General features: G+C 34.3%; 3 protein-coding genes across 6 annotated transcripts in view; 1 reads left to right on the top strand and 2 right to left on the bottom strand.

The window, feature by feature from the left end:
* Window positions 1-26016, bottom strand: part of LOC125657801 (uncharacterized) — a 57956-nt gene extending 31940 nt beyond the window's left edge. Inside the window, exons 1-5 of one of the 2 annotated variants that reach the window (XM_056148844.1) lie at window positions 25814-26016; window positions 9468-9723; window positions 6540-6645; window positions 5238-5378; window positions 1131-1256 (exon numbers count right to left, since the gene is read on the bottom strand). In XM_056148844.1, coding sequence (XP_056004819.1) covers window positions 1131-1256; window positions 5238-5378; window positions 6540-6645; window positions 9468-9723; window positions 25814-25844 — 660 coding nt within the window. In that variant the 5' untranslated portion in view covers window positions 25845-26016. Of the gene's footprint in view, window positions 1-1130; window positions 1257-5237; window positions 5379-6539; window positions 6646-9467; window positions 9727-25813 lie in introns of both variants that reach the window. The other variant, XM_056148843.1, reaches the window with a different exon arrangement.
* LOC125656675 (uncharacterized) lies at window positions 19067-20691 on the top strand. The gene is made up of 3 exons (XM_048887277.2): window positions 19067-19732; window positions 20086-20261; window positions 20438-20691. The coding sequence occupies exons 1-3, from the start codon at window positions 19629-19631 to the stop codon at window positions 20611-20613; spliced, it is 456 nt and encodes a 151-aa protein (XP_048743234.2). The 5' UTR covers window positions 19067-19628; the 3' UTR covers window positions 20614-20691.
* LOC130050094 (uncharacterized) lies at window positions 21641-25787 on the bottom strand. Of its 3 annotated transcripts, XM_056148847.1 has the most exons (4): window positions 25092-25352; window positions 24879-24897; window positions 24096-24395; window positions 21641-21660 (listed from the first exon to the last, which is right to left on the bottom strand). In XM_056148847.1, exons 1-4 carry the CDS (start codon window positions 25113-25115, stop codon window positions 21656-21658), a joined length of 348 nt encoding a protein of 115 aa, XP_056004822.1. In that variant the 5' UTR covers window positions 25116-25352; the 3' UTR covers window positions 21641-21655. The 3 variants fall into 3 exon arrangements, with proteins under 3 accessions (XP_056004822.1, XP_056004820.1, XP_056004821.1); XM_056148845.1 differs by lacking the exon at window positions 21641-21660 and having other exon boundaries at window positions 22218-24395; window positions 25092-25787; XM_056148846.1 differs by lacking the exon at window positions 21641-21660 and having other exon boundaries at window positions 22218-24313; window positions 24879-25787.
* Window positions 26017-26449: the final 433 nt, after the last annotated feature.

Here is a 26449-nt window from a genome sequence, read left to right as displayed (position 1 = left end):
ATAACATGTTATTTGCTTTTTTACTCTGCCATAATATTATCTTCACAAAGAGGGGAGGGAGCGTAGTAGAAATACAAAATTGCAATTAATTTATCATTTTTTCAACAAAATCCATAAACACCTTGCAACATACACAACCACACGTGCAACAACATGCACAATAATGAGTACAACAAAAACATGCACAATCACAGCAGTAACAATTACTTCAGCTGTACGTGCCAATTTCAAATATTGCGCAACTTTCACCTCAACGTTTTACTAAACCTGCTAAAACACTTAGGTTTGATGAGAAGGGAAACTGGAGGGCTTCTCATATGAAATTTGAAATGCAGAACATAGGAACTGGGATCCTTTCGAAGTTTAGAAACAATTTATGCTTTTGCATAAGGTCAGTGGGTATCATGCCATTGTGTTGCCAATAGAAAGGCACATTGTGTTCAGAAATAATATAGAACTTCTCGAGAAGAGATTTGGGTGTGTTAAGACACCTGAAACTGTCCAAGTAAAACTACAAAGCTTGAGACAAATGTCGGCAGTGAAGAATGGGCATATAAGGTATCACAGTTGTAAAACCAGTGCTTTCCAAATTTGACCTGAAAATTGTATGATTTTGTAGGTAATTCACAGAATTTGTCATGGGTGTTTTGTCAGAGATGCTGAGCAGTAGTTTGTTAATTTTTTCCAACGTCATAAACGTCATTGACAGAATTAAATCTTAACAATTTAATGTGGTACAACAGTACATGTATGAACTATAGGTCATGCCATAGCATGCTATCACGCAGCCAAACATGAATCACATATCACCTCTACATACTGTACCTCAACAGTACGGACAATGCATTCAACAAAAATACATGTACACCAAAAATGTCGTCTAACCACACAGTGGGAATACCACCAGAATCACACACTCCCACTGAAAGCATTTATACAAATGTGGTCAGAAGCTCGGAATCAATACCATGCAATGCCAATACCCATGTCCAAGTTTCAACTATGTATATGCAATGAGTCATGTTCAGTACAAGTCTGTCATATACCAAATAGTATTGCTGGTAAGAAAGAGAAAATTGACCACAGGCATGAAGGTAACAAGACAGCTACTGAAATTCGGAAAGATTTACCTTCGTGTGTGATTCCTGTGAAGGAGATACAGAGGTATCAGTCTCATTAGATGATGAAGTCAAATCTACCACTCCTTTGATAGGAACTTCTGTTTTCTTTGGTTGTTGTTTGGTGGGAGTACCTGACTAGAAGTGAATCATTAGGAAGGAAAATTACTAAATAAACATTACTAATGTCAATCTTAAAAACTTAAAAATTGCCAGTTTGCTCTGTACCTATACATATATTTTTAAAAGTTGGAAGATAGGTCGGGGTTTCTTTGGGGGGGGGGGGGGTGAAATTATAAACATCACCGATATCTATCATTTTGACATTTTGCTAAATGTTATTTTTTTTCTGACTATCATTATTGAAGCAAATCTTATCAGTGAACAAATGCTGAAATTTACAGTAACAACATATGAACACATGACCTTGTTCAGCTGTTGTGGCTTTTAAAAGATCTAAAAAAAAATCTTTGTTACCATGAAATGTATTGACCCCAAATTGTGACCCCAACTTAGCTTGGTATACCTGAATATCAATTTACACAACATGAGGATGTCACCACACAAACTCGTTGGTGGTCAGATCTTCCAACAGTCTGTTGAAATTCCAATGATTGATTGTTTGTTTTTAACGTTCCATCGAGAAATTGTTAATCATATTGAGACGTCACCAGCTGTAGGTGAAGTACCACACATTTAGACCTAGGCTTATCGCTCAGGGCCGTAGCAGTGAGGGTTCTTTATCGTGTCAACGCCTGTCGCGACACGGGACCTCCGTTCTTAAGGTCATACGAGAAAGACCCATGATTTTCACTTCTAAATGCCGAGCGTTTGGCGAAGGAGCAATCACTACCTATTTTAACGTCTTATGTTTGACGCGGCCATGGCACGAGCGGGGCTCGAATTCACGACCTCCCGGTTACGATGCGTACGCTTTATCACTGAGCTACCGCTATGAATTGTGTTCCTTCGTTAGCTGACCTGTTTTTGTATTCTCATGAATTTATTCAAAATCTTCTGCATCAGCATCTTCAAAAGTCAAGGGTTATTGATTCGTTACGCTGCACCAACTCTTAACATCAGTGACGGAGGTCCCGTGTCGCGGCAGGCGTTGGCACGATAAAGATGCTACATCAGAAGAAAAATATCTTCTTGTGGCCTACATCGTCGACGTTTTATTTATAAGCAATAATCATTTTCATTCATAAGTCGATTCGATATATCTTTGTGAACTTCAAATAAGACACCACATCTCCACATCTGTTTCGTACTTTGATATCAAAGGCAAACTAAAAACAACTTTATGACAAATGGGATGATATCAGCTTCCCATATTTATGTAGCAACTGCATATGGTGATTAATATCTTGCTCTGCTTATTATTCGTTTTTAAATTGTGACAGGCTACTGACAAAGACGCTGATGTTACAGGGTTTTCAATAGTCCCGTTTAAATTCGGCATTTCGCAAATTCTATGGTCATTATAACGATCTATTTTGCCAATACAACCTGTCATTGGGTCAAATGCTGTCCGGAGTATTCCATACAATTGTTAGGACGTTCCTTGCGCACGGCGGATCATGTAATTTAGGTGCCGCATACCAGTTTTACAGCAATAAATCACAAAATAACATAGTTGTGATGACAAGTATGCCTCTTTTCATACGTCATAATATTTGAACACTAATTTAGATAGTCAGTTGTGATTTTTGACGTCTGTTACTTATATCCTTGACCTTAGAATTTGGGTCAATTGTCAAATATCGTTTAATGATTTTCAACTTTTTTTTTTTTTATACAAATGCAACATTTTTGGGCTTCACTTAAAGGTAAGAATCATTTTCCTTTAGAGGACATTACATTACATTTACTATTTTAAAAATTCCTTTTTATAACCTGAAACATCTTTCACTCTTTCAAATTCTAGGGGGTTGACATCTTAGCCTCTACAAACTTTCATTAAGGTCAGCAGTTATTTAAGAAATGACTTTAATTCTGTGGCAAGTTATACGAGTATAACGTGGTTTGGGTCACTTTACGCTTTATAATCCGCGAAGCGGATTATAAAACAGCGTATAAACTTACCCAAACCAGGTGTAGATAACGAAGGGTGATCAATTTCAAAACTCCTATAAGGAATACTAATTTAAGAGTTGGATAACCATGGACCTCTGGATATGCATGTACCAGAGGTGGGATCAGGTGCCTAGGAGGAGTAAGCATCCCCTGTCGACCGGTCACATCCGCAGTGATTCCTGTATCTTGATCAGGTAATCGGAGTAATCCGTAGTCAAAATCAGTGTGTAAAGAACTACCTAACAATTGATATGAAATATGTCAGAAAATATTCCACACAATGACAGGTTGTACTGGCAAACGAGGTCGTTATACGAAAAGGTAATTATAAACAAGTTGTTGAAACCCCTGTAACATCAACTTGTTTGTCAGTAGCCTGGCTCGATTTAAAACCTTATGATACGAAAAACAAGCTCTTGTGTATCGAATATGTTGAGAGATATAAACACCATCTGCAGGTAATAATGAAACATTGCTACATAAACATGGGAAGTTGACGATGGAGAAGCTGAAATTGTCCCATTTGTCAAAAGGTTGAGTTGTTAGTTGTTAGTTTGACCTTAACATTTATTCTAAATACGATATCTAAGTAAAAAACAATCGTGGAAGACTGTGGTGCCTTCTATTTCGAGTTCACCGAGGTATATTAAATCGACGTATCATTGCAAGTTATTATTGATAGGTAAAACTTCATCAATATATCTAAATCTCAAGTTGAAGGTCACAGCATAAGATTATTTCTTCTCGTGTAAAAGCATTTGAAAATATTCTGCAATATATTGTCAAAGAGGAACTCCAGCATATTTTAACATCAATTTCAGAGTACTTGTGCGTAGAATCAGTTTAACAAAGAAATTTTTTGGATCATTCATCACTAGATATGAATGTTTACTTCTTCCATTTTAGCTCATCTGAGCCAAAGGATCAAGTGAGCTTTTCTGATCAAAATTTGTCCGTTGTCGGTTGTCGGTGTCGTCGTCGTAAACTTTTCACATTTTCGACTTCTCTAAAAACCGCTGGGCCAATTTCAACCGAACTTGCCACAAAGCATCCTTGGGTGAAGGGCTTTCAAGTTTGTTCAAATGAAGGGTCATGTCCCTTTCAAAGGGGAGATAATCACAAAAATGCAAAAATAGGGTAGCGTCATTTAAAAATCTTCTCAAGAACCACTGAGCCAGAAAAGCTGAGATTTACATGAAAGCTTCTTGACATAATGCAGATTCAAGTTTATTCAAATCATGGCCCTTGGTGATATGATGGGGCCACTATAGGGGATCAAAGTTTTACATACAAATATATAGGATAAATCTTTAAAAATCTTCCTTTCAAGAACCACTGGGCCAGAAAAGCTGAAATTTACATGAAAGCTTCCTGACATAATGCAGATTCGAATTTGATCTACACCACTTCTGACATACGACGTGGCACAATACATGTGAAGTTTCTCCTTCGGATCTGTTAACATTTTCGTAAGAAGCAAAGATGGAAACTTGGTAGAGCACTTACTGGATTCAGCAATGTATATCTGTAAGAGTTTTTGTGAAGTTGAGGAATTCAGCATATGTACAGTAACTCATATTCATCCATCCCATTGACAGGAATATCAAATGTGTATATAACTGATGCATGATGTTCGAGAATTTCGTCATTTTAAAGGGTAGTTTGAAATATAAGTATGAGTACTAAATGCAGTACACATACGCCATGATCATTGAAACAACGCGGCGATCTCTTATCGAATTTGATTTCGATAAAAAAAAAATCTTTTGTTAAAAATAATTCTCATTAACGATTTTCAAATTAAAATTATATTCTTAATTATTATTCATTGCGAAATTACATGAATTGACCTATTCAAAATGATCTAAATACGCATATGATTTTAAACAGTTTTATGCGTTTTATACACTGTAATGTACATTTGTATACCAATACAATATAAACAAATGCGTGAAATACCAGATAGTATTGCGGGGAAGAAAGGGAGGACTGACCATAAGCATGAAGGTAACAGGACAGCTACTGAGATTCAGAGAGGTTTACCTTCGTTTGCGATTTCCGTGACGTAGATACATTGGATGGCGAAGTTAAATCTATCACTTCATTGTCATCCTTAACTTTGAGTCTTTTAGAAGGAACTTCTTTTCTTGTATTCTGTAGTCGTTTTGTGGTGGGTGTACCTGTCTAGAAATGAATTAAAACTTAATATGTAAACCAATCTTGGAAGGAAAACTTACTAAATAAACATCCGTAAAAACAATGTTGTTGGTTTCCTATTCACCTACCCGCATATTTAGAAGTGGGAAGGTAGGTGTCTGATTGGAATTATGGTTTTATATTGTTTAACGTCCCACTTGAGAATTTTTTTACTCATATGAAGACGTCACCACTGCCGGTGAAGGGCTTCAAATTAAGGCCTATGCTCGGCGCATATGGCCTTTGAGCAGGGAGGGATCTTTATCGTACCACACCTGCTGTTACACGGGGTCTCGGTTTTTGTGGTCTCGTCCGAAGGACCGCTACATTTAATCGTCTCTTACGACAAACAAGGACTACATATACTAAATACCTATGCTAACCCGGATCCTCGCGGGATTGAAATTATGAACCGTGCATATGTTTATTATTTTGATATTTAAAGATTATAATTCAAATTTGTTCTGTCAATCAAATCTTACCAGTCAACAAATGCTGAAATTGACAGTAACAACAAATGAACAGTTTTTGTACCATGTTTGAGAAATGATGTTGTGGATAGTAAAAATTCTAAAAAGAGCATTATTTTATAGATTATACTATTTGGTACAGGAATTGTAATTCAAAACACAAAAATCAGTTAACATTTAAATTGGTTATCGTGCCAACAATAAAGCATATTGAGCAGCTTTACAAGGTCTACTTCAGAAGAAAAAATCACTTTCAACATAATATCTGGATCATAAACATTTATAAAAGCAAATGATGATCACCTACTGGGCTTTGTTTCCATGGTAACAGATTAAAAGTTAAGCGTTGGGCAAACACGGACTCCTGTATATAACAGTGGTGGAATCAGGTGTCTATAAAAGGAGTAAGCATCACCTCTCGATCGGTCATGTCCTATACCTTGATCAGGTAAACGGAGTAAATGATCTTGTGGGAAACATTTGTCACACAGATTTATATAGCGCTTAACATTTGATAGTGGTTATAGATAACGAGAAAATATATGATATTTTCCCCACGATGCAACTATATTCTCCTTTATGTCGTGATGCACTTTTTCATTATGACGTCATAGTGTGAAGTGCACAGATGTACATATCTGTACAGCAAGAGTTATCTCCCTGTTGTTGCAAACCTTACCTTGACTTTGGGTTTCCTCTTCGATAAATCTACGATTTCTTCTGGTACAGTGACCATATCTTTATTTGTTGTTCTGACATTTGATGTTTGTGTTACAGTCAGACTTCTAAAATTTAGAAAGTAAAAACGTGGCTATTAAAGGACACATCGCATGTCTGCAAAGTATACATAATTCTATGCATTTTGCCTTCCTTATGCTTATAGCAATTGATTCTAATATTGCGATAATTAGACACAATACGGGTTTAAATCTAAGCCTCGAATTCTTAAAGTCTTGTTTATTAGGTAGGTGCATGTAGTCATGTGGTGCAGTGACGTCACATGCGACCTTATTCGATCAACCGATTGTTAAAGTAGTGTTAGATACTTTAAAAACTCAGCTTTGAAGGGTCTAATTTATTCACCGTGGACAACATTTATTTCGATGTTGACAAACTCCCCGATTCTTACAAGTTTTAGCCACCATTGCATACGATTAGCACTGTAAATACCCAAATTTAGCGAGGAAAGAGAGTATGAATTCGGCAATTGCGAGTAAATAATGTGAACATGGTCGCTGTCTAAACACTTCTTAGTATTGTTATTCCTTTAAACCTCATTAATTAGCGTTGCTTTACAAATAAATTGTGCAATTACTATTTATTTTTGGATTAGACAAATTACGATACATGTACGTTATATAGTTCACAACTATAGGCCTAATGTCACACGACACAGGTACGTTCCGAAAAAGAAAAAAAATAAACAAAAATTATCAAACTAAAATGGAAATTTTGATAAGGCAATTTCATTATTACAGAATTATCATTTCTTTTAATTGTGATCTACTCGCCGTTAGGAGGTGGGAGCACGGCGTAATACTGTATTTGAGTTCATTCTGGAAAAAAAAACCTGTTATATGTTGTTACAAAGTGAAGGTGTGTATCGAACAACAGAATGCAAATTTGTTGTATGCCTAGCAATACTTAGCTTCAATATAACCATTTTCTTGAAATTTTTCTGAATCTCTGTTCAATTTTTTTTTTATTTTTTTTTTTGAAAAAGTACATGGACAAAGGAGACCTGCTTCTTCTTTTTTACGGCAAAGCCCTTGCGCCGACAAAAAATTATCCACGTTTTTTTCCTCACACCTTCCTTCGAAAATTTGGAGGGGGGACTCAGTCTAAATCCTTTCTACTGACAGCTAGTCCACCCGTAAACGGTACAAACCCCCCGGATGTAATGTTATCTAAAAATCGTTAATGTGATAATTGGCTTTTTTTGTAGATGAAATTTAATCAATTGATGAAATAACTAACAACTGTTTTCAAACCTTCTCGCTCGATTGATTGATTGAATATTATTTAACGTCCCTCTCGAGAATATTTTGCTCATATGGAGACGTCACCACTGCCAGTGAAGGGCTGCAACATTTAGGCCTATGCTCGGCGCTTATGGCCTTTGAGCAGGGAGGGATTTTTATCGTGCCACACCTGCTGTGACACGGGACCTCGGTTTTTGCGGTCTCGTCCGAAGTACTGCATGACGTAACACATAACGACGCGTAAAATATCGAAAGCAAATAAGGCATATCGCAAGATATGAATTTCATCGCTTCCAAACTCGAAAACTACACAAAATATTTCCTTTAAAACACATTTAAAGTAGTTTTATGCATGAAAAAATTCATTTTGCTGACAAATAAAAGGTTTAGTAACATGTGTCCTTTAAATTAAGAAAGAACACCATGTAAGGAGCATATAGATACACTCATGGTAAATATTCTGTTCATTACTAAATTGTTTAGAATGAATAGTATGCAAATACACAGGAAACAACTTGCAATCAAAGAAATAAATAATATACTTCATTTTTTTTATTTTAATACATATATTCCAAGATATGGTTAAAATGAAATGATTTAAATTGTAATCATATTAATGTTATATACAATAAAACAATTCAAATTTTTATCAATATTACATGTATGCATCCCGAAATAACTAGATCTTGAAATTTAGTGAAACATACCAAAGGAAGTAGAAAGCATTTCCAAGATTTTCAAAGAAATTGTGGTATGTTTAAGGCATTTCAAAAATCCAAAGGAAAAGTCCTAAAATTTCAAAATGAATGTCTTCATACCACATTTCAAATTAAATGAAACATCAGATTTCTTTAATGTTAAAAAGGTCCAGCACAATCTCTATAATAGCTTTATTACTTTTAAATGAAAATATAAAGATAACGAACAATGATCAATCTCATAGCTACTATACGAAATATCATAGGTATAGGATTGGGTGCCTAGTAGAAGTAAGCATCCCCTGTCGACTGGTCACACCTTAGAAGTACCCTGTTGACCAGTCACATTTTAAATTTTTGAAATTAATTGAATTTTGATATATAATCTATGTTCAATTGAATTTAAAAGTTCAATGGCATATATCCCAAAAGTTGCATAACAATGCTAAATTGTTTTAAGAATCTTCATGAAAGGACAATTTCTTTTTGTGTTGTTAACTTTCCACTACCCTGTGTGCATTGAAGCATAGATGAGTATGATGACTGTACAATGTGGAACCTGATTGTCTACCCATTATTCCTTTGATCCTCTTGGACTTTTACCCTCTGCTGAAGATTGATTGTTGCTTACCAACTTAATAATTCTAAACATTTGACAATTTTTAATCAAAATTGTACCTAAGCGACGTAGTTTAAGATATATATTTTGCTTACAATGTGTTATATGGAAGTGAAATTTGATTCTTATGCATTTACGAAATTGATTGGATCAAATATCCCAAATAAGTTTATCAAACTACATGTATTTCAAATACCTTTATAAAGCTAAAAAGCTTGATAAAGCTATATAAATAAATATCAAAATTGTGCTGGGCCTGTGAAAAGGGTTCACACAAAAATAATTCATATCATTAAAGGTATATTTACCCATCTGCTTTCTTTCCAAAATGTGATACGATGATGGCTTCTCCAACTCTAAACAGTGGGAATTTAGCACTGTCGTAAACGTGAACATCTGTGTAGGAAGATTCGTCTGCTATCCTGGCTGTTACTACATGTAACTCCGTATTAGTATCTAAAGTTGGAGCTCCAACATCTAAGACCTTTACATGTAGTACTGTCGTAGGGAAATGTACTCCTTTTAATGATTTTACGTCTTGTATACACGATGAACTTCGGACAACTACTTGAAAAGAAAAAAATAATTCATTACTGGTCAATTTTAAAATACAAACATTTGTAAATATTCAAATCATTTCTATAATGTTTTTTTATATAGAAAATGAAAGGTGAAGATAACGAACAGTAATCAATCTCATAACTAATTTAAGGAATACAAGATAGAGAGTTGGGCAAACACGGACCCCTGGACACACCAGAAGTGTTCAGGAGCAGTAAGCATCCCATGTCGACCGGTCACACCCGCCGTTTGTCCTATATCTTGATCAGGTAAACGGAGTAATCTGTAGTCAAAATCAGTGTGCTAAGACCGGCCTAACAATCGGTATGAACTATGTCAGATAGCATTTTACCCAAATATAGGTTGTATTGGCAAACTAGATCATTATAACGACCATACAATTTGCAAAATGCTGATTTTAAACGAGACTGTTGAAACGTCTGTGACATTCACTTGTTTGTCAGTAGCCTGCCACGATTTAGAAACTGATCAAACGATGAACAAGCTCTTGCGTATCGAATCCATTGTGAGATATAAACACCATATGCAGGCGATAATGTAATATTGCTACGTACATATTTCCCGGGAAGTTGACAATGGAGAAGCTAAAATCATTTCGTTTGTCATAAAGTTGAATTGTTAGTTTGCCGTTAATACTTATTTTCAATAGAATATCTAAGTACGAAGTAAATGTGGAGGACTCTGTGGTTTCATTTATTTCGAGTCCACAAGGATATATCGAATCGACATCTGAATGAAAATTATTATAAAAACGTCGATAAACCTAAATGTCAAGTTGTAGGCCACAAAAATAAATTCTTTTCTTCTCATGTAGAAGTTTTTTTAATACATTTCGCTTCATACGAATATAAAAACAGGTCAGCTAACAAAGGAGCACAACTCGTGCTCATTGGAATTCCAACAGACTGTTGGAAGACCTAATCACCAAAGACTGCGAAGATAATGTAAATGAGAAATTCCAGCATATTTAATTGTATTTGATAGAATTACTAACTTTAATATTTATATTTTGAAATGTTACAATATTTCAATAGTTTTTAATGAAAGAAAGCAAAAGTGTGCAAGCTCCCATAACCCACGCTCCAACATTGCCTGACAATGCCTCACATAATGAATGATAATGATATGCATTATTGCAAGAACAAGACAGATGGGCTCCACATTCTAAGTTCAAAAGGTGCATAACTCCCAGAAAAATTATTGAATCAGAATTTCCTTGGAATATGCACATCTACACAGTGTGTCCTTAATAACTACAAAGTTTCACGAAATTCTGTTGAGCGGTCTCAGCCTTCAGCTCATAAGAGCTTAAAAAACACAATTTAACCGAGTTTAAGTGAATATTTATCATCCCTGAAAGGTGAAGATAATGAACAGTAATTAATCTCACAAATCCCATTCAAGCAATACAAAATAGAGATTGGGGGCAAACAAACCAGAGGTGGGATCAGGTGCTTAGGAGTAAACATCCCCTGAATAAAACTCCTTTGACGCATATCCGAGAAATCGCGTGCACGAAATTTTAAAGAAAACAATATTTACAATAATAATAATTCAAAGGGACATCGACACGATTTGAACTGAAATTTTTCAAATTTTATTTTCCCATTTTTAATGTTTAGAATGCTTTATTAAGGTATTTCTAATGATCAGCAAAAATTTGAACACCAATTGTCGAGATACATGGAGGATACCGAGCTCACAATTCTTTATTATGTAAACAAGACTCGTGCCTTGTTTTTTGTTAACATAGGTTAAATATACTAGACAAGTATATTTTCGTTTAAAGCATATATTTTTTTCAATGTACTAAACTAGTATATTTTCGTTAAAGCAATGCTGCATATATTTTTTTTTTCAATTTACAAGTTAATTCTGAACACAATTAGATAGTTTCTAGTTTTTGGCACGTTTCATTTTGTTTTAAACATGCTATTTTCTATTACGCAATCTATATGTAAACAAAAACATGACACGAGCCTTGTTTACATACCAAAGAATTGTGAGTGTTGTATCTCACTTGTAACTCAAACACTGATATTCAAATTTTGGTTGACCATTAGAAATACTATAGTTAAGCATTGTAAACAACAAAAATGAAGAAATAAAATTAATTTTTTTTAAAGCTAAAATCGTGACCATGTCCCTTTAAAAGTCTTCCAAAAGTACGCAATCTTTCACAAGAATTTCAGAAATATGGTTGAATGTTCCTTGTTCACTTTATTTTGTAACGAGTACTGTAGCACTACGCCGAAAAGGGATTTGTTAAAGACAAATCTTCACGAAATAATAACATTTTTTCACAATTGTAGAAGGGTTCTACTGTTCTTTAAAAAAAATTATCATTTCGTGAAGGTTGGTTTCAAACAAATCAAAAAAAAATCTGATGCAGGTTTTGCTCAATCTAATCAAAATTTGCAGTTTTGAATCCGCTACCGCTTCTCAAAAGTTAACAATTATTCACCGTTACGATGGTCTAGAGGTTAGAGTGTTCGTGATAGAAAGCATGCGAAAGGGGTTCGAATCCCGGCCGCGACAAACCTACAGTACTTGGTAATAAGTAAGTTCCCAAAGAAAATCTTCTCTATATATTCCATGTAAATCTATCTTTTTTTCAAAATCTTGTCTTGGAGCCAATTTTATCTCTTTGCGGAAGAATTAAAAACCATTTTGTTTAGAAATATATCAAAAGTAACTGTTATAGTTTTAAACAATGTTACATGTACGATGAAATATTGCAAAGAGATAACATTTTATTCATAATGTTAATTATTTTTAATTCCAAAATTACACATACTTAAATAAAGAGTAAGTACACTCAAATTAAACTTCGTGTTAAAATTGTCATATCTTTACAATAGATTATTATATAATTATTCTGAAATTATTAGATGATACTGTGAATACTTCTGAGATCAGTGCTTTTTATTTCATCGAAATTGATCAAGAAATGCGTTCAGAAAAATTGTTTGAAAATATATGGTTTTGTATGAAATATATAATGGAAATTTTCTTAGGGAACTTACTTATAGCCGAGTACTGTAAGTCGTTAAAACAGGCTGTGACAGTTCCATCATCAAACACTCGGCATCAGGTGAAAATGGCACGAGTCTTAAAAACGGATGTCCCGTGTCACAGTAAGTGTGGCACGCTAAAACAAACCCTCACTGCTCAATGGCCGAGCAAAGGCCTAAATTTGAAGCCCTTAACCGGTATTGGTGACATCTCCACATGAGTGAAAAATTCTCGAGTGGGGCGTTAAACATGATACAATCAATCAACAAGAAACATTGGTGCAGGCACCAAATTTATGGGCCGGAAATTTTTGGGAAGTGTAACAGCTAAATATTTTCAGAGAATTCCTTTGTTTAAAAGCGCGAAAAAATTACAACGCGAAGGCTGGTAAAATTTAGAGAAATTGTGATCAAATCCGGAGATGAACGAAATAAGTGGGGAAAAAATTGTTAAAGGGATATGGACACGATTTGAGCTGAAAATTTTCTAATTTTATTTTACATGTTTGTTTACAATGCTTAACTGAAACATTTCTAATGCCTGACCAAAATTTGTATATCAGCGAGATACAGCACTCACAAGTTTTTGTTATGTACACAAGGCTCGTGCCATGTTTTGTTTACGTATAGATTGCTTGATAGAAAATAGCATGTCTAAAACAAAATGAGATGTACCAAACACTAGAAACCATTTAATTGTATTCATATTAATCAATTTGAAAATTTAAAAAATCTGCTTTAAACGAACTTTTTGCTAGTATATTCAACCTATATAAACAAAATCATGGCACCAGCCTTGTTTACATAACAATGAATTGTGAGCTCTGTATCTCCCATGTACATGTACTTCGACAGCTGACACTCAAATTTTTGCTGACCATTAGAAATACCTTAGCTAAGCATTTTAAACATAACAAGAATAGATACGGGTTACCCCATATCCAAGAAATTCGACTTTTAATTTACTCGTAGCAAATACTGTGACCAGTCTTGCTTCACTAGCAAACAGTGCGCACACCTGTCCTTGACCTTTCAACCTTGAAAAAAATGTACAATTACATGAACAATATTAAAAAATTATACTAAAGAAGGATAATTTAAAATCTTGTCTTTATATTAGCTGAAAAATACATATATAGAGTAATGCAAAAATCAAGAAGGTGAAAATCACTTTGTAGATATTTACTATGATATCTTACCTCCCCATCTAATTTTATTTCCTAGAAAATAAATTGCCCAATCTAGGTTATTTCTTTTTTAATTGGAAAAAATTCCCACCCCAGAATCAAATGTGTGTCCCCTTTCTTGATAAAAAAAAAAAATAGTAGAAATATCTCATTTCCAAACCTTTAATCCACCCCTCCTATTTTTTTTAATTTTTCTCTGTTATGGTTATATTTGTATTTTCTTATCCTTATGAATTCATAAATTTTGTACATGAGGATCACAACCCATGCACTTATTCAACAAGAAATGTATACATTGCCTTAATAAATTTTATTTATATGTTGGGGGAAAAAAACATGGGAATCATTTTGAATTGCAGGGTATTTCGTAAACGAGAGACCTAAATAAACTTTTCTGCGTAAACTTTTTTTCCATGCAAAAGTACCACCTAGTACCTCATCTACGCAATACCGAGCTCTCTTGCAGTGAATATTGCAGGTGTAAATTTTTTTACACGTGTTTCTTTACTTTGTTCACTGACAACAAGCAGAAATCATATAAATTGCAATATAAATGTTGATAAGTTGAGTACCTTTAAAATCTCGTCACTCGTACATTTCGTACATGTGTTATATTTTTAGAAGTTGGAAAAACCCACATATGTATTACTTTAATAAAATGATTTGATAGCCTTTTGTCTTTCAAAACTACCGTTACCAGTCGTAACATGTTTTCCTTTAGATATCACATTTATTCTCCTTTCTGATCAGTTGTTTTCCTCTGCTCTGATTACATATATTTAATACCAGCGTCTATGAAGCCGTGTTGACAAAGCGCCATGCTTGTTTATAACGGTCGATAACTCGTAGTTGTACGTATTGTATAAGACAAATGCCGATGTCAAAATCATCGGCATTTACCAGAAGTGCTCTGTTATACATAGAAATCCATATAAAAAAGAAAACACACACACACACACAAACACACAAATTAATGATTAACATTCTCTCTCAGAAGAAATTGTATGATAATTATCGAAGAATGACCTATATATTTTCGTGAAATACACTGAGGAGGCAGCTAGCGTAGGAATATTGAATACTTCTTATTCACATTTCTGGTGAAAACGTGATTTTCGTAAAATCATTTGACGTTAATTTTGTTTTCTTCTACGTATTACATACACATCGATATTCTAAACATTTGCTGTAATGTTGTATCTGCTGATCATGAATGGAACTATATTTTTTCAGAGCAATTGTGTGAAGAGTACCTGAATCCAGTAATAAATCTTGAATAGATAGTATGAACTGATGGAATTTATCAAAAAATGGAAAATTTTCAGCTCGAATCGTTTCCATGCTGCACTTTATTCAATGACCAAATATATATATATATATATATATATATATATATATATACATAGAAAAAAATTGGGTCAGTGAGAGAAAGATACGGTAAGAGTTTAGAGAGTGTGTGAAACTGCAACAATTTCAAATTAATTATTTTAAAGGCACGACGTACACTGTGGCTTAATGTAAATTGAAGATAAACTTTCAGATGCTGGGAGATGGTTACATTATATGATGTCCACTAAATTGATGGTCATCGGCAGCGTCTCTGATACATTCTGCAATTTAATTTACATTACAACGTTGCATGACGTGTTATGTTGAGATTGGGCACGGAATGTATTTTACACTTTATCGTCTTATTATTTCGTGGAGAAAAGACAACAAAACGATATTTAGCAACTTTTCGTCCCGAAAAGACGACAAAATGATATTATTAGCTACTGTTCACCTCAGAATAACGAAAAGACAACACTGTAAAATGACACAAATCAGCCACCATCCCCTATTTGTAGGTTAGCCCTTACGATCTTGACTATCCAGGCTTGTCCGATCGATCGATACAAAAATACGTTTGTCCGATCAATCGATATACTTCGCATCGACTAAATATGAGTTCTTTTCCATGACGTTGCACGTTAAAATTGCTGATCTTGGCAGTTTCCGTAATGTCACGTGCTAAAAATTCTTGTATCTGAATAAAGAGATCTCTAAATGGAATATTATAGCTATTAATACATTGTTCACAATGCAGCGCGAGTTATTTCCCCAAATAATTTTAGTCACTGATTTTATATATGTGTTTATTGTGTGATTTTTTCGTAGGCAATGTTGGGTCATGATGCAACAAATTCTGTAAATATCAGTCATCTACTTATTTAGGTCAGGGTCAAGATATCTTTAGCATATCATAAAACCATAAAATCTTCATTATTGATTTTCAATATTTTGGATGACCATGATGACCAAGTACGGATGTTGCAACACACACATACACCTTTGATTATGGTTTTAAAAAGAGTGTGAGAGAAAGAGAGATACCAGAGTATGGTATTTATATTTTCCCGGGAACTTAATTACTACATCGCATTGATTGCAGGATAAAAATCTAAATTTAAATCGTATGGGAAGGGGGAGGTAAAAGTTTATGTCATCCGACATCGATTTTCACACACTGATTATCATTACCTTCAACATTCATCAAATTTAGTTTGAAAGTGGTGGGGTGTTAATGAAAATTATATGAAGTTTTATTGTTGTTGGGGTTTTTTTTGGGGGGGGGGTGTTTTTTTTTTTTTTTTTTGGTTTTTTTTTTTTTTTTTGGCTTTTTCTTTTTATCACACCACTTTGTAAATTCGTTTGTCATTATAAATTCTTTTTTAAAGTGTACTTATATTTGGTAGCTAACCTATAAAACATAATGTAGACGGAAAAAAATACACAAAATGAATATCAGATATATGAAAACTTAATCCTCAGGTTCAACCCCCCCCCCCCTCCCTAAAAATTTTCTAGATTCACGCCTGAACAATGTTGATTACATGTATTATGTTCAAATCCATATCTAATGTAATCTTAATTCTTTCCGTTGAAATCTGCTTTAGTTATTAGGGGTTTTTTCATGTGCGATTCAATATTTTGAAGGGGTAGAGGTGGGGATTAGCCCACACGTTTACGACCTATAGGCTGGCTCGTGAGTTTTTGTTTAAATAGTAGAAGTTAATTGTTGTGGAAGTATAATCAAACTAACCGAAGAATTGAAATAAATGATCAACCCCTCTTACCCCAAAAATTATATATATGCTATAGCATGTCGTTCTTTATATATATATATATATATATATATATATATATATATATATATATATATAAAGATATATATATATATATATATATATATATATATATATATATATATATATATATATATTACGCGACAGTTTCAATCGGATCTGGGAATATTTATCAAAGACGTATCTAAGCTTCCACAAGCATGGACCCATAGCTGACATTTCTCCAAACTACGGTTCGGGTTTGGAAACAGAATCCAATAAAACTTCGTTCATGTGATCCTGATCATAATATCTATTGTCCCTATTGGATACTCCATAGCAGTCATGCCTAGTGGCACCGTGAGACTTCGGTTTGTTTTTTGGGGGTTTTTTTTTTTTTTCGTCGTCATTTCAAACACAACAGCCTTTCGCTGTCAAATTCGCCTCCATGATAAACAATGACTTCAGCGCATGCGTCACCTCATTTTGTAAAACACCTAAAGGCCCAAGAGGGATGAAATTTCTTACTTTAGTAAATCGCACACAAATCTAACTTTTTCAGTTTATCTTTTCATTACACGTATAGTATTTTTGTGAATGGACATATTTTTCTGAATTTGAAAATACAGAAAACAGTATAGATAAAAAGGAAGTTGTTGCATAAATTATTCTAAGTGTTTGTTGAAATGAAAAATAGAAGAAAATGTACTAATATATTTAAATGTAATCGCAAGTTCGATATTGTCTGAAATAAATGCGCATCTTGTTTTTGCTGTGCTGTTTGTTTTAAAAAATATCATTGTTGTAACAAAACAAAACAAAAAAGAAAGAAATGAATGAATAATAATAAAAAGAAAGAAAAAAGATAAACAGAAGTGTTGAAATGTATGGGATTAAATATTGTTTGATTGATCTCGACCATAATATCAGGCGCGGATATAGGTTTTCAAAGAGGATGAACCAGAGGATCTGTTGACTGTTGTTGATACCATGATATGTGTTTTGTACAGTGTACTTATTTTTTATCGTATGCTTGCAGTATTATAAGTTAGTTACCGATTAAAACATCCTTTAAAAAAGAATTAAATATGACAAACGTTATATTTACAATGCTCATTGATAAATGTTCAATATCTGACAAAAAACTTAATTCACTTAGTCTTCATCAACACCACCTCCCCCCTTAAAACAAAATTTGATGATGTTGAAAATAATAATCAGTGTACATGAATATCGATGTCGGATTGCATAAACTTACAGGAGTTTCGAACCCCTCCCCCATAAATATTTAAAATTAAGTTTTGATCCAGCATTGATGATTTGACATTTTCCCTAAAAGAGTTCAATTGATTCTTTCGGACGCATGTGAATGAATCTCTTTGTTAGATAATTAATGTCCAGTTTGATATTGGGGGTAATCGTTCATTAATGACACTCCAGAAAGTCTCTCCTTGCCCATTGTGGAACGTAAAGTACATCTTTACAAGTAAGTGTTGAAATGAAAAGGACCTTTCTGCTTTGCAGTTGGTAACGAGTAAGGTGCAGCCGATGAAGAATTATAATTTCTGCAGGTTGGAAAATATCTTTATTGAATTCCGACAAGCATTTAACTTGGTATCAACTAAATCTACGACTGACCACTTCTGTTTCCAAGCGCTGGCCTCGTGTTGGAGAGACGTGGGCGATTAAAAGTAATTTCCCCGCATAAATAAACTCTCTCTCTCCCACTCCAAAATCAAAAGGATTGCAGACCGTGCACACCCCCCCCCCCCCCACCCCGTCGAGATCCGCCAATAAATGTTAAGTAGACTGAAATTAATCACCTTCATTGATTTCCAGTTTAACAGTCTGTATAAACAGATAAAGTTCTTCTGTCACAGGTTTGTTGTTCTGTCATAGATTTGTTGTTTTTCAATTCATGGTATGAAATTCCCTATAAGAAGATCCCCCCCCCCCCCCCCCCCAAAAAAAAGGAAGGTATAATGAATAAATATATAATAATAACAAAATATGAAAATAAAAATGAATAAATATAAAAGGGGGAAAACAGATACATGAGCTGCGGTTCCTTTAATGATATCTAATCCCATTTCAGGAATGCAGTCCACACTGCCCATTTTGCACCTTTGAGTGGTCTTTTTAAAATATTTTTTATTCCCAATTACATTTTTTTTTTTTTTTTTTTTTTTTTTGCTTATTTTGTTTCCAGTAATTCATTATTTTGATATTCAGAACAATAAGTCCATTCACAGATATGAAATGCATTGCGTGTGATGAGAAATAAACTGAAAAAGTTAGATTTGTGTGCGATTTACTAATAGGAACTCATTTCACCCCTCTTGGGTCTCAAGCTGTTTTACAAAATGAGGTGACGCATGCGCTGAAGTAATTGTTTATCATGGAGGCGAATTTGACAGCGAAAGGCTGTTGTGTTTGAAATGACGACGATTATCGTTGCTTTCGTGTGGAATTAAATGGTTTCAATGGTATTCGCCGACGACCGTTACCGGTTCTAAAAATTATGTCGTTATGGGGGATACGTTAAAACGCTTTATTTCACTTAGACGCTTGTAAACACTGAAATGGAAAGAGAAACTTACGTAAAGTTTTCCGTCTCTCGACTCAAAGACGAGTTAAAGAAAAAAGGAGCCACCACGAGAGGCAGAAAAGCCGACCTTATAGACAGGTTTGTAGTTTCATACCTCATAGCCGTTATTTTCGTTTGTAATATTTCAACAAATTCGTAGCTCTGCACCCATGCAGACGACGGAGGATGTTTACGCCGGCATGATTATGCCTAATTATTGTTTTGATGCTCAGTGCGACAATTCTTTTATCAAAATGCATCAAAATTCAATAAATTAATGTGATATAAGTTATATTTATGTCATCAATTATACGTAATAATTATAGTACTATACGGACTGTTGTTAATATTGTAATACATGATACAATGGCATTCACTGACATGTACTAGTACGTCTTGGTACCTAATATTTTTTTTATGGGAAGTGGACATTGTACAGTACTTTATTGTAGGCTTAAGGCATATGATAGAAATAAAGATTTCAAGAATGACCCAATTCATATACCTGAGCCTTTGGAAGTTGATTGGCCAACGAGGGGATTTCAACAGCTCCAGGAATCACATAAAGAAGAAATCCCAGAGATAGGCATTGAGCAGATAGACATGTATTTTGTACATAGATTAGCAGGTTTGTTCTTATAATTTACTTGTATGATTAAGAACAACATTTTTTTAAAACATACATCTAACATTAGGAGTCATTTAATGAATGTGCAATATCTTATAGAATAATTTGTACATATATATAATTATGTGTTTATAAGTAAATAAATTTTAAAATCATGAGCTTGTACTTATGTGTAGGTGACAGACAAAGCACTGGTGATGTCAAGGCTATCGAGAAAGGAAGGCTGCTTGTTGAAAGTGATAGAGTCTTGGCTGTGTCATATTTAAAGGAAGATAATTCCCTGTTCTTTACAGGCATTGTTGGCGCAACCATGAAAACAAAGGCAAGTATTACATTTAATTTGTGGATATAATATACATTGTAGTACTAATTGTACATGTACCATGTATGTTATCAGTTATTTTCTCTTATTTTATTACTCTGTACTGAGATATTTTTGTAAAAATAACTAAAAAAAATTATATTACCCAGAATACATGTATGTATTTCAAATTAAAGGTAACATACAACTTCAAATTAAAATTTGACAAAAACTCGGGAGACATCTTGAACAGCCATTGTGAGTGTCCTGCAGGACGAGGTCCCCATGGAACTTGCAAGCATCTTGCTGCTGTTGCCATAGTTTTACTCTCTTGTTCTGAAGGAAAAGGTTTGAGGATTCAGAGATCATGCACAGAAAACCTGCAGACATTTCATAAACCCAAACATTCATACTCAGGTAAAAATACATGAATATTATGTGATGTTCCATGATGAACAGAAGCAATAGTTTTATGACCATATATTGAATCAAGTACAATAATTTATTTTTTTTCCACATGTTTAACATATTCAAATTTTGATATAGGTTCACCAGTCAAAGCTGAAGATCTGCCCAGGAAGCGGAATCTGACTGATGATTTTTTAAATGATCCCCGCCCTGAACATCTAAAAGGTGTAGCTGGTTACCCGGATAGGGTTCGCAATATGGTCTTAAACCATTGTGCAGAGACCTCAGACAATCTGACATACAGATATCTCATCGAGAAAGCAAATATTCAGGTAAACATAAGCATGAAAATGCATTACTCACACAAGCAAGAATCTCACTTAATGTCCCTGTACATCGCTAATTATAAGCAGTGTCAAGTCAAAAGTATCTCGCTAGTGAACTTATAGCAAGCTATATTAGTAATGCATATAAAATGTTGATTTTAAAATTATAAGTCTGTTAATCTAAAGCAGTAAGTAGTGATGGGTAAAACTGCACATATAAAATAAAGTGTTTAATAACAAACAAACTGTAACACCTTTTGTTTCACTAGGCAGCAGTATTGGACCATGATTATTTGGAAAGACCCTTCACAGAGTATTGGGTTCAACGAGCTGTTGAGGTAGGTCTTTTGTTAATTGGCTTAAACTGCATTTCAACAAAATTAAATTTTATGACATTTGTGCAAATGTTGTATATGTGTTAAAATAAGATATAATGTGCAATGTAAATTGATTGCAAGGATTTTTTCTCATGTTCATATGTATTACTAATACCATGCAATTTTATACTACAAAACACAGTACAAGATATATGGTTTTTGTTATATACAATTTTTTAAAGGTAACAGCAGATAAAGTAGTTGCCATTGAGGAGCAGACACGTGGACAAGCCAGCTCAAATAATTGGTTCAAGGAGAGATCATGGCGGATCACAGCCTCAAGATTTGGAGATATCTGTTTAGCTACAGACAGGCGTAATAGGCAGAAACTCTGCGAGTCCCTATACCAGCCTTCTGCTGCTGTATTTCGCAGTGAAGCTCTAGTCCATGGAAGTACCTACGAGACACGTGCTATTAGGTATGTTTTAGTGTGAGCTAGTCAGACAATCACGTGTACAGCAGAGACCTGGTTTGTAAATCTTAACGCTCTATATAAGCATTGGTCAAATCAGTAAATTATTATTTACATATATTATATGCCTTTTCTTATTTTTATCTCTCATTACAGATCCTTTGAAAGAGAGACTGGCCAAGGTGTTCAAAGATGTGGTTTCTTTGTTGATATGGATCGACCTTACTTGGGGGCATCACCGGATGGACTCGTTGGCAATGATGCACTAATTGAAGTCAAATGTCCCTTTGCTGGTCGCTTTGAGAAGATTCAGCCTGGAAAGTACTTCCCATATCTAACAATGGACTCTGTAACTGGTGAAATGAAATTGAAACCCACCTCTAAATATTTTTTCCAAATACAAGGCCAAATGCTTATTGCCAAAAAACAAATTTGCTATTTTGTTGTATACACTTTCAAAGATTTGTTCATCCAGAAAGTACATATTGATGTAGAATGTTGCCAGAATTCTCTTCTTCCAAAGCTTGATGTATTCTATGATAAATTTTTCATGCCATACTTGTTATCCTTGCTGTAAAGTGGAAGCATATATGCAAACTTGTGTAAAAGTTTCTTCTAAATGATTTATCGAGACAGTTCATTTTTTTTATACAGAATCTTTTTTGTATTCATGATTTCATTAGAGTCTGCAAATGATTCTTCATGTTTTTTTGCCTAAGTTTCTGCCCAGAATGCCAATCAATTTCAGATGAAATACATTGCATATCCATGATATGAAATTTTCTGTATTGACAATATACATGTAACAATGCATAGATGTTGGTTATATAAAGTGTTAAACTTTTTAAATTGATTTTTAAAAAAAGATATTGTACTTTGACCCTTTCAAGGTAAATAGCTTTTACACTTAAAAGTTGATATGTCTACCAAGATCCTTGTATGATGTATCCCTTTGAATATTGACAGCACATGTTGCATAAAGGATACAAAAAATGTACGATACATTTAAAACTTGTAAGCAGAAATATGAACACAACTCTCAAGGGATTCACTGTATGTGCAGGGCATACATTTATTAAACTTAGACATGTATGCATGTACATTTTGATATACTACTGGCACATGTTTAAGCACTTTTATCAACAATGCAATTCCTAAAATTTGACAACATAAAACAAATGTACACAATTCTGGAAGCTAGGGGGATTTTTGACATTGGTAGCTCATGTTTCAAAATTTTGAACCTCTTTGCAAGCCCAATCACCCTCTCTACATGAATACGTTTTGAGGCAACTCGCCTATCTCTAACTATTTCTTCGGGGTCAAGTTGGCTTTTGCCCTTGAGAAACGTAGGTGTATTAATAAAAACATTCTGATTCGCAAATAAATCTTGAACAAGAATTCCCCGATCTGCCATAATGCTGTCACCAGCATCAAATTTGCCTACATCTAGCAGAGTAGAGTGTTCAGTGATTTGTCTGTCAGACACAGAGCCCCCATAAGTAGAGGATACATAAGATACTGCTCCATTTGGAGTTACACCTACCATGGTTTTCAACGTGTTTTTGTGTTTATAAGAAGACCATGTTTTGGATTGTGCCTCAACATTTGATGGTTTGTGAATTGGTTGCTCGGTTGCATCTAAAATTACGCGTGTATTGGGAAACTTTTTAGCAAAATCTGTTGGCATATGTTCTTTAATGATGTCTTTAGAAGGCCAGAATTGTTCCTCTAACTCTTTTAATTGAAAATACAAGAAGTTAATCCAAGTTGTTACAATTTTAGAAACAGTAGATTCACAGACTTTAAAGAGCATAGCAAGTTCCACATCTTCTTTTGCTTGTCTGAGTTTCATCAGAGTTAAAAACAACTGATCTTGTGGACTTAATAAGCCACATTTGTAATTCAAGTCAAAAGCTGCTGGCCCAAGAATATTAAAGAGAAGCATGAAATGATCATAGCCATTCAAACCAGTGTAATAAGAAAGCATCTTAGTGTCCAGTTTCATACCTTCAATTGAAAATCTACCTAAGGTAGGTATGTCACACTGGATTTCTTTCTCAGCTGTTGAACACATTTCTTCTGGCATGGATGTGGACATACTTGTAGATGACTGATCTACGACAACTTCGTGATGTACAATCAATTCATCCATATACATGGGCAGGTCTTCAATCATTGGAGTACATGTATCTTGAGTAGACTCTCGCAGCCTCTTTCGCTTAGCTCTGTCAGACTCCTGGGTAGTACTGGTATTCTTGAAGTCAAAAACAGAGGGCGCAGCTCCATACTTAAGTCGTCTTCGTTCACCTGTCACAAATTGAATATGTTACAGGAATGTTGGTTGTAAGTTATACTTTATATTTAAAAGCTTTAAGATTCGCTAATTATAAACTAGATTTGTTATAATTGATTTACATAAATAGTCATGTAGCAAATTCAACCTTGCATTTTTAGCAGTCACTTCTACTGTAAAAAATATTAGGTGGGGGGGGGGGGGGGGGGGGGGGTCACCAAATATATGAAAATAACACCAGAAAATGGTGATTGTTAATGTGGAGACCCAATCTAATTAAAATTAGATCTTCCATCCGCTCCCCAGTTTGGGGAGCGGATGGAAGATCTAATTTTAATTACATTGTGTGGAGACCAGGACTCAGCTGGTTATACGTGTGTATATATATATACATATATGGTATCATAGCACTCTTTCATCCTGTAACGTTTTATCAAAGCAGTATATGTCTCGTCATATAGCCTAGTATTATATTAAATGAATACTGTGATACATACCACATGTCAGTAGTTGCACCTGAAAAAGAGTAAAAACAAACCACAAAGCAACGCATTCAAGAATGTAAAAAAGAACGTTATCAATACACGAATACAAGACAAAATGAAGAAACTTTATAAATCAATATTTGAAAGAAGGAAAAATTCAAACAATTCAACAAATCAATTGACGATGCAGCTTTATATAACTGATTGATAGGACCTCGATCTAACCTGATTCGGTGATTTTGTAGTCATCTTCTGTGAAGTGTATATGGCAAACAACGTCTTCTTTTCCTGGGTTCCATAATTTTTTTGTTTTCCTATCCATCCGTTTGATCGCTACCCTCCATTTCAAGAGTAATTCCTGATCTGTGGGAAACTTGTGACCCCCAAAACCACCACAAAGTGGAACACAACAATATTTCACCATTGTTTACTTCAAGCGTCTAATTGATAAAGCGTTTTCAGTATCCCCCATAAACCGTGACTAATATTTAAAACCGGAAACGGAAACTATTGTATCCCCTTGCGGCAAAATTATTCATGAATTGATTTATGTAAGTTTTCCAACGATTCACATCAAATGTAAGCTGAAATAAATTCAAACAGAAGCGCGACTGATTTTCCACATACTATATGAGGGCTTGGACAGAAACGAGGGGGATAGAAAGACCGAATATAAATAACTCCCTCGTTTCCACAGAAACAAGGGAACGGGCTATTTAGGGAGACTTTCGCTTTGAATTTTTGGAAAAGCGGCTATTTCCGCTTTTACGTAACTAACGTTTATCAAAACATTTTTTAAATCTATATAGCCTAGTTATACATGTATATAAATGCATTATGTCACAGTGGTTTTGATCAATAAGCAAAAACAGGCCAAAGAGTAAGTACAATCATATTGTGCATCTTTTTGTTCACTTGGACTCTCGTGCAATATTGTATTCACTAACCTGCTTCCTGAATTGCTGCTGTTGCCATCATTGTTCAAATTAGAATAGAAATTTAAATCCAGACGAATTTAGAATTCCAAGGCATTGTTTGAAATGCAAATGCGTATGACAGAGGAATATCTGAAACACCCGGAAATTTAAATCAAAGGAATTTGGTCGCTCTAAAAATAGAACTCAGTAGCGGTACCCTTGCAATTCGACTCTCGAATAATTAGACACGAGATAATTCAGTGATACAGATCGCTGTGTTTAGTTATCAGAATAAAGAATTATGATTCCTTGAATGTATTAGGCAATTGAACAATGTTGTATTATCGAATGGTTTGCCACAATGTCCTGAAAATACTGTTTTCGGTCATTGTTTATACGATCAAGATTCATGAAAATGAAAGCATCACATCATCGCTGCGTTTCCAAAACCTCGTTAGTCGAGATATGCTCAAAATGCGTTTCTTTTCATTTTAGAATTAACAATGCAGTATTATATCGTATGAAATATCGTATAGGTTCGTCGCCAATTAAAAGTCTAAAAATTACGCATTTGACAAATCCGTTACATGATTTATTTCTAAAACGTCGTGTGTATATATATAACAAGAACCCCATAAGCTTGCTGGTCACTTGAAATAATTGTAA

Source organism: Ostrea edulis, chromosome 9 (assembly GCF_947568905.1).
Source record: "Ostrea edulis chromosome 9, xbOstEdul1.1, whole genome shotgun sequence".
Lineage (NCBI taxonomy): Eukaryota > Metazoa > Mollusca > Bivalvia > Ostreida > Ostreidae > Ostrea > Ostrea edulis.
Note: the sequence above shows the minus strand (reverse complement) of the source record. Positions and strands in the feature narration are given on the sequence as shown.